Source organism: Nestor notabilis, unplaced genomic scaffold, assembly GCF_000696875.1.
Source record: "Nestor notabilis isolate BGI_N333 unplaced genomic scaffold, ASM69687v1 scaffold11845, whole genome shotgun sequence".
Lineage (NCBI taxonomy): Eukaryota > Metazoa > Chordata > Aves > Psittaciformes > Psittacidae > Nestor > Nestor notabilis.
In genome coordinates this window covers 4,566-13,837 of record NW_009929796.1, presented here as the reverse complement: position 1 = coordinate 13,837, position 9,272 = coordinate 4,566, and the positions used below count along the sequence as shown (strand labels likewise).

At 37.6% G+C, this 9,272-nt stretch overlaps 1 protein-coding gene across 1 annotated transcript in view; it reads right to left on the bottom strand.

The window, feature by feature from the left end:
- The window catches only part of RAD54B (RAD54 homolog B (S. cerevisiae)), a gene marked incomplete at its 5' end in the record, with an annotated part of 11,136 nt that continues 1,864 nt past the window's right edge, over positions 1–9,272 (bottom strand). The window contains 5 exons of the mRNA XM_010015156.1: positions 1–364; positions 4,230–4,430; positions 4,729–4,795; positions 5,994–6,255; positions 8,443–8,618. Coding sequence (XP_010013458.1) covers positions 147–364; positions 4,230–4,430; positions 4,729–4,795; positions 5,994–6,255; positions 8,443–8,618 — 924 coding nt within the window. The remainder of the gene's footprint in view (positions 365–4,229; positions 4,431–4,728; positions 4,796–5,993; positions 6,256–8,442; positions 8,619–9,272) is intronic.

The following is a 9,272-nucleotide window of genomic DNA, read 5'->3' as shown; positions in this document are numbered from 1 at the left end:
CAGGAATCCCATTTACCCAGAAACCTCATCAGAAATACATAAAGCAGAACTTGGCAAAAAGAACAACACAATGATGCAACTGCACATCAGTTGTTTACCTATGAGGAGGAGGATGTAAGTGGTCAGGAAAGACACTTCAGTTTTTATTAGGTGGGGGAAGTTGGACTCGTTACATTCTGGAATATGAAAGAAACATTCTCTTTTATCCTTTCAAGAAAAGGATCAGCGAGAGTCTGATGTTGCCCAGAGAAATGTTTCCATTGCATCAACTGTGACATGGAGAGTGGTTTCTTTGAATTAGACTTCCCATGGTTTTGTCCAAGCTGACAACTTCTGGATACAGAAGGATTTTCTGAGGAAGGATCTGAAAAAAAAAAAAAAGAAAAACCAGATGCATTAAAAAGATGTAGTAGACTAATCGGAAGAAACTAAGACAGAAAATTACAGTCTGAATCAATAAGCCCAATAAGCCAGTTGGTGATAACAGCTGAGAGAAAATAAAACAGTGTATATAATCCTTCTATGTCCATGAAACCCAAACATATGTATCCACAGTAAGAGGGGAAAGGCGGTTTCTTGCTTATTGATTGAGTTTATCAAAATCACCATATGCTAGCATAAAGATAAATCCTTTTACGCATGAACGGGAAAGGAAATATCTGGCAATTTCCTTTATTCTGTCTTTCTAATTATGTGACATTTGAGCTGCTCCCATTCTTTAATTAGAAATATGTTGCAGCAAAATTCATGCTAGCTTCTATTTCCTCCCAGAGGAGTCACTCCAACCAGCTAAGAATAGTATGAATCGCTATTTCACTGACTCAGCACAATAGAGCTGTGCACAGTGTACACCCAGATTATGCCAAGCTGTTCAATGTACACAATCTTGTATACTGTAGATCACAGTAAGGAAAAGACTATTGCTGTGAAGCACAAAGAGAGGAATGCACTTTCAACAAAGGATCCTAAAGCCCCAAACAGTACCAGGTCATTGCAGGGCATGCCACACATTGCTGTTTACATGATGCATCTGATGCATGTGACAAGTGAAGAAACCATTTTGGATGGAAAAAAATTGCATTACTGCTGTTACTGGTTTAAAACCTGTCATCAAATATTTTCACAGTAGTGTCACGTGCTCCTTAGGAAAGACCAATGATATAAGCAGCATGAGGACTCAGAGTATTCTTGAGGGTTTTTAAGTTTTGGAGAGCACATAAAGACTCATACATGCAAGACTTTCCTTTTGACTAACATTTGGTGCACATTTGCTCTAGACTTGAAACATACTCTGTTTTACTGGCCAGAAGAAAACTTAGAATAGATGCATTTCTCAAGTCCTTACAGATTCAGTGTTCCATAAATTACACCATGATCAGGTAAAACAATAGGCTTACAGCTTTACAGCTGATCTGAAAGCCAGTAGAGTAGCAAGCAACCATCTACATGATCCTTTTACAGTTAATTTCTTCCTTTCGAGACTCATGTGGTTTCCAAAGGATGGCCCTAGTGTGAGTGGACAATAGAAGCTTGGTCAAGAATATCCAGTCTCATTGGTATATCTAATGGAGATAACTATGTAAAGTTCATATATTGTGAAGCCTGTATAATATTGTTTGGCTCCTCTTTGTCTTTTGAATCATACTTGCTAGAAAGGGAAAAGAGGAACCAGTTGAAGTTTTTGGTCTTTTCTGTGCACCAGTATCTATCCCAAGTAACCTGGAATCTGGTTCCCTCAAGACAGCTTTCTCTTCTTAGGACAGGCAGAGACCAGCTTAGTGGTAGATGCATTCTGGGTGATTAAACTGACGACTATGACTTACAACAATTTGACTGGGAAACTGATGAGCCAGTTTGTCCTCCACTCTTTAGGAAATCAAACCCCTCACTCTATCATTTCCACCACTTAAGTCTAAGAATAACCTTCAGGTTTTTCCTTGATTTACTGCTAAAAGGTTCTGTTCACCTGGTCCAAGATATAATTACCCTTGAGGAAGTCCTTGTGACAGGATCCAAGACACCAATGTTGTGGCTGAATTGATGGAACCAATATATGTTCAAAGCACGAGATAAGCAGTCAAGAGTGTTAAGACAATTACAAAATGCTAAATAAAATTATATGCACCAGTGTCCATCATAGTAACAATATAAAATTTCTCTGGATTTCTGCAGGAGCTTCTTTGGGAACTCTACCTGCCTCACTGCACACAAATGAGAAAATCTGGCTAACATTTAACATTAAAGGTGCCTTTTCCACACAGATCCTGTAATAGTACCTAAGTGGAGGCTGGTCTATTTTAGAACATCACTGACTCATGCAAAAACAGAAGGTCTATTTTTTCAATCGTTAAAGAAATATACAAAGACAATGACATCAGTATGTGGCCAACAATAAAGGAGAAAGTAAAATTCTTATGGCTACAGCAGCACTGTGCTTTCACTAGCCAAGTCCACCCCATTCGGGGTAAAATGAGATGAGAAAGGAACACAGCTCTAGCCTATTACCTTGAGACATGCAAACCATCAAGCAAAATAGTCTTGTTGGGTTTGCAGCTGATACACCTGAAGGCTGTGCTGCCTTCCAGCAGGACCTTGATAGGCTGGAGAATTGGGTGGAGAGAAACCTAATGAGGTTCAACAAGGGCAAGTGTAGGGTACTGCACCTGGCGAGGAAGAATCCAAAGTACAGGTTGGGGAGTGACATACTAGAGAACAGTTGAGCTGAGAAGGTCCTGGGAGTATTGGTAGATGGTAAGCTGACTATGAGCCATCTGTGTACCCTTGTGGCCAGGAGGGCCAGTAGTATCCTTGGGTGCACTAGGAAGGGTGTGGCCAGCAGGTTGAGGGAGGTGACCTGGCTCCTCAGTACAAGACAGACAAGGAGCTACTGGAGAGGGTCCAGTGGAGGGTCACAAAGATGATTAGGGGTCTGGAGCACCTCTCGTATGAGGAGAGAGTGTGGGAGCTGTGCCTGTTTAGTGTAGAGAAAAGAAGACTGAGAGGGGATCTCATTAATGCATATAAATATCTCAAAGGCTGGTGCCAAGAAGATGGTGCCAGACTCTTTTCAGTGGTGCCCAGCGACAGGATGAGGAGCAATGGCCATAAACTAAAACACAAGAAGTTTCATGTCAACATGAGGAAGAATTTCTTTACGTTGAGGGTGGCAGAGCACTGGAACAGGCTGACCAGGGGGGTTGTGAAGTCTCCCTCTCTGGAGACATTCAGAACCTACCTGGACATGTTCCTGTGTAACCTGCTGTAGGTGCCCCTGCCTTGGCAGGGGGGTGGACTGGATGATCTCCAGAGGTCCCTTCCAATCCTAATGATTCCATAAATTACTTAATTTCTTGCCCATGTCTGTTGTGCCCATTTTTTGCTCCTTTTTATTGTGGTATCTGTGTGCATTTAGAAGATATCAATATTGGTACCTCACTACCACACCTGTAAATAGTATACATGGATATTTCATGCCCAAAGGAAAGAAACATACCAGGGCAACAGATACTCTTTCCTTTAAGAACTAGATGAGCTATAAAAATTAAAATGGTTAAGATACAAACATAATTTACGATAATTTTTTTTAATCCTGCTCCTAACTTAAACCTATATACCTGTATGCAGCAAGGTGTTAAAACAATTTTGATATGCCAAAAGAACAAGAGACAGGTTCCTATAGAAAGGATAGGCATGAATATTTGCAACTTGGCTTTACAAGTGCCAGGGAATCTTCCAGCATTTCTCAAATAACTACTTTGATAATCCTGCATCAGCTTTAGTTAATAACTGTGAAACAAAGGCTTATATTCAGAGATATGGAATACATGTTTATCTGGTATACCTGTCCTCAGATAAACAGCTTTTGAACTAGCCCTTTCCAGCTACTAATGAATGTCCTTGAACATTCAGAAACAAAACACCATACAGTGCTATTTGGTTATAACGAATCACTAGTTGAGCTGGCCATAGCTAATTCAAGGAATTAAGAGGCACGATACATGAACTGGTTGTTATTGCAAGGAATAAACCTTTTCTCTTCTTCATCTTGGGAAGGGCTCCTATGGATTAGAAAAATCAAACAATATCTGGAAGATCTTAAAATGAACCTCATTATTTCAATCCTATTTCACTAAGCCTTAGAGTTTTCTCCAGTAACAGACTATATATCCATAATGGATGATGGATGTATTTCCTCAGCAATAGCCAGAGATGATGACAAAGAAACTCACTTTGATGATCTTTCTTTCCCATACAGTCGCACTCAAGCAAATCATGGGTAACACAGCTGGAATCTTCATGAAGAGTAAAGAGATTTCTAAGCTCCTCAACGGAAAAATGGATGTGTTCAGATGTCTTGGAAAGGTCTACAACTGCCCCAGAAAGGTCTTGTTTGCTGATTTGTCTTTGATAAATCTTTTCTTCTATTGAGCCTGTATTAAAAAGAAAACACAAACAAAACAGATACAGCAGGGTGATTCTGGGCCAGTAATTGTCAAGAAGAAAAGTTAAATTCCATTTCCTAATAAAAATATTCATAGGAATATGACCGTTTTAAGTTATTCAAGCAAAGGCAAATGAGTCAATCTGATGTCTCTATTTTAACTGAATTCAGAACAAATATATTTTTAAAGAACTAATGATTTCCAAAAACACTCCCTCCCTTTCCTTTAAGGGACAAAATTTCAATAGCTGTCTCAATCTAGAGTATGTTTGAGCACCATCTCTGACCTGTGGTTAGCAGTCTGTAGATATGTACAGTATGTTTCTGACCATCTCTCCACACTCTAGCCATTGCCTGAAGAAACAAAAAGAAGAGCATTAACAGCCTACTATACAATGGTATTTCAACTAGAACTTGTAGCCTCTGAGGGTTGAATTACCAGTTCTGCTAGCTCATTCAAAAAGATGTTGTCCAAAGAAAGCATTCCTCAGTAACTGTCTTTGACTGTTTTTATAAAAGTCTTCTGGTATTAGCTGTAAATAATTTCCAAAATATAATTTGGTTTCTGCCATTTACACTCCCCTTTCTTTCTGTGTACTATAGTAGGAAAATAGGAGCTTCAACTCTTTACTACCATAAATCCCCTCCTAATAGTTGTTTTCCAAGCATTAGCAGTTGTTTAATATTTCAGGAATACTCAACATTCTCTCCCATCTCCAAAATTGTTTTTTGCCATGATACATCTTTAAAAATTACTTTCCCATTTCTTTTAAAATGGTTTTAGAGTTTCACACCCCCTTTAATTCTTAAATGAATAAAAGGTAACTGAGTACTGCTATGAGTTTTGTCAAGAACGTAAGGGTTACACCTTCATACTGGGTAGAAGGACCCACAACACAGTTTGTGGTCTTTGGCAACCCATGGCAGTTTTAACTGATTTAGCAGACTGTGCTTCAAGCAACAAGACAAGCAACCACATGAGGGTACTAATTCACACTTGGAACAGGAGCAGGGCCAAGAATCAGAGTTTATTTCAGGTATTAAGCACAAAAAGTTTCTCACCATTTCTATAAAAGGATTTTTTTTAATTGTTATTGTTAAGCACTATTTTAACTGAACACTTTTATCCCAATGAAATACCCATTCTTTTAATTCAGATCAGAAACTCTCCCTTTTTCTCAGGTATTGCAAATCGACAGCAACATTTGCTATGCAGTCTAATTATGTTTTTCTTTTCAGAAACACAGCAACTTTCCAGTTTGAAAGAGGTCAGGAGACAAAAGGGATACATGACTCACTCCTCCAAAAGAAACCAGCATTTAATCTTTTCATTTTTTACTGCAAGAGGGCTTCTAATGATCCCAATATATATATAATAGGACAGAGAAATTTTTCTTCTTCTCAGAAAGAGTTTTCCTTCAGTATTGTACTTCTCCAGATGCAATGCGATAATTGGGTAAATAATAAGACATGTAAAGCCAGGCATTTCAAAATCAGTCAAGAAATCTTTTGATGCCTATTCCAACCCACATGTACACAGTTATTATCAGACCTGAATATCTGTAGCAGGATTCCAGTCGATATCATACAGGACCAAATGAGATGCTCCAACCAGATTCAGTCCTACTCCGCCAGCCTTTGAACTCAGCAAAAAGATAAAAGCTGGACTGAATTTACTATTAAAAGCATCAACAATCTGTTGTCTTTGGGAGACAGGAGTGTGTCCATCAAGTCTAGTATAAGAGTATCCATAATGTTTGCATGTCTCTTGTAATATGTTTAATGTCTGTGTGTAACTGGATACCAGTACGACCCTGTCAAACAATAAAACAAACTTATTTCATCATCTTAGACCTCGGTAAAGTTAAAGTCCAATAACAAATTACTGAAGACATCTAAGAAAGTAAAATTACGAGTCAGGGCAAAATTGCACATCAACCTGAGGTTCCTCACTTTTCCTAAGAAATAAACGTTTCCTAATAATTTGAAGCACATACATTTGAATGCATTACACCTACTGTCAAGCATTCAAATGTTAAATAATGAATGTTTTCCTTCACCACAGAATTTGGCTTACTGCACAGACTGCAGGGATCCAGAGCCAAATCTCTATGTATACTAAATAGCTGTTGTTAAAGCAGCATTTGCAGAGGGTGTTGTAGCAGCTAATAAATAATATATATATATGACTACTTACTGAAAAAGCTACTGTGAACTTCTATAGACAATCCTGGAAAATTCTAACAAACAAAATCATGGAAGTCAAATATGAAAGCAGTGACTCTCCTACATTCTGTGACTGAAAAGAATTAGGATGAAGGATAGTGAAAGATATCACAAACAATATAGTCTGGATTTTTGCTGTTATTTTTTAAGCAAAATCAGGCCTTACACTAATGGCCCATACTATGTTGGTGTTTTTTTCTCTGAAATTTTAACTAAATATGTTTCAGAGATCTGCACATGTAGAAGTTCTATCCTCCCAGATATTGAGGATGACTCTTCTGACTGGACAAAGGAAAAGTTTTTTGAATTTCAGCCATAAATAGAATAATAAGGACAATTAGAACATGTTCTGATGGATCTTCGTTGGATATCTTTTATAATCACAACTAAATGTAACAAATTCCATCAAAGGTGCTCCATTTTTAGAAATAATTTTGGTTAAAAACAAGTACTGAAGAAATAGACAAATAATTCCAGGGAAAACCTGATAAATTAACATTTTTGAATTGCTATAAAGTATTTTTACACTTTACAACTGAACTACATTCAAGACTTTTTATAAAGACTTTGCAAGATTGATTTTCTTTTTGTCAAGCAACACCAGATTCACACCTTTGTTTTCACTCGAAAATAGAATATAAACTTCAGAGGAGCACTGGAATTGAGTCTGTATACTGCAAAATCTATTTAGTACTAATGAGAGCAGAGAAACAAAAGAAAAAGAAACATAAAGAGCACTGAATTAAAGCAACAAAACTTTTAAAGGTATAAAATAATGTCTCAACATCAGCTGTATCTCACAGCTCCTATAGCACTGATTCAGGTGTTTTTTCCTGGTACCCTTGCTAATTTTCACCTACAAGGAATCAGGCCAGTACATTTAGATACTTAGCTGTCATTGCTTTCAATGGATGTTAGGCATATAGATTCCAAAAAAAGGCTTAGATTTCTGATTTGTAAAAAGAAAGAATCTTCAAATTCCACTACATCAGTGTCAAGAGATCTGCTCTTACTTCTCCTTACTTCCCACTACTGAATTACAGCATGCCCTTTTTAAACATTAATTTATATAAAAGTTAAAAGCTAAATACTTTTGGGAAAGCTGGGGTTTAAGGCATGAATTCATAAAAAAGTTATCCTGGGGCTATTTGGTTATGTGAGATTTTCATGAACCAGCAATTGCACAGTAACTAACCATGTGCGTCCTATTACCCCATGATAAACAGTGGTTTCATACATGTCAGTGGCACTTACTACAGGAGAAATAAGCAGTTGCTGTGCAAGTACGTCTGTGGAGACTGGTTACCCTGAACAGAAAAGGCAGCAAGCACTGAGCAGTTAAATGTGATTAAAGAGGAAATAACTTATAATCTACTGATTAGAAATATTTTAGTGTAATTTAAAATATTTACTACATTGATACATCTCCTCAAGGACATACAAAGCATTGGAAAGTCTCTGCAGGTAATGATAATATGTCACAGTACAGAGGCTGTAGCAAACTATCTTTCTTGCTGGAACTTGGTATGAAAAATACAAGTATCTTTATCCGGAAAAAGCCACAATGAGCATCTTTGAAAATTATGTCAGCTGCAAATCCTAGTTTAATAATTTAACAAGGAAGAGCCAGGAGTACAAAGCATAAATATGCTTGACACCTCTGCAAACAGTTGCATGCCTTTATTTTGAATATTATGTGTCCACACCTTTGAAAAGCAGAACAATATCCAGAAGGTCACTCCCATTACCTCCCTTTACCTTTCTTCCATACTTGCCTTTCTGAAGACTTGAGCTCATGGATTGCTGCCAACAGTTTCACCAGCACCTGCAATTTTCCTGAATCCGTTTCAGAGAAAGTGTCTGAAGTATAATCTTGTGGAAAGACATCTATTAGACCTTCGTAGAGGCTAGACTCATCGTGTTCATCAGCCATAGGATCACAGCTTTTTTCCTATAGAAAACAAAAGGATTCAGTTCCATACATATCCCCTCTAACATGTTTTGGGTTTTTTAAAACTTTACTATTTTCATATTATAAAGACAAAAGGAGGCAACAAAAGCTGCCACAAAGTAGTGTATCATGTGAGCACAACGACTTCCCAATACTGGATTGAAAGCACATTTTTAAAACACTGGTAGTGTTTATTGCGTTTACATCCTCTAATCTAAGATGATGTTTGTAGCTGAGTTGAAAGTTGAAATACTTAAAACCGAAAAATGTGTTTTACTTCTACCTCTCTACTTAAACAACCACACAGACGTACACCCACAGCTAAGCCCTACCTAAAACTTTGGGGGGAGGGGGGGGTGTGTGAAGTCAAGTACTCTGTTTATTCTTTCTATTGTAGTGACATGGTTTACTGGTGAACTTGGAAGTCCTGGGGTAAAGGACTTGATGATCTTAAAGGTCTTTTCCAACCTAATTGATTCTATGACTCTACAAGAACAAGAAAATACCATAAAGCAATAGGAAACTGATGAGATACCTTCCCTAAGTACATTCAGATTTCCTAATATTTATGGTTTTGACAGCAGCTCTTCTAAAGCAAGTTATATGTGAGAAGAGAGTATGGAAATGACCTGAAGTAACATGCACATTGACCAT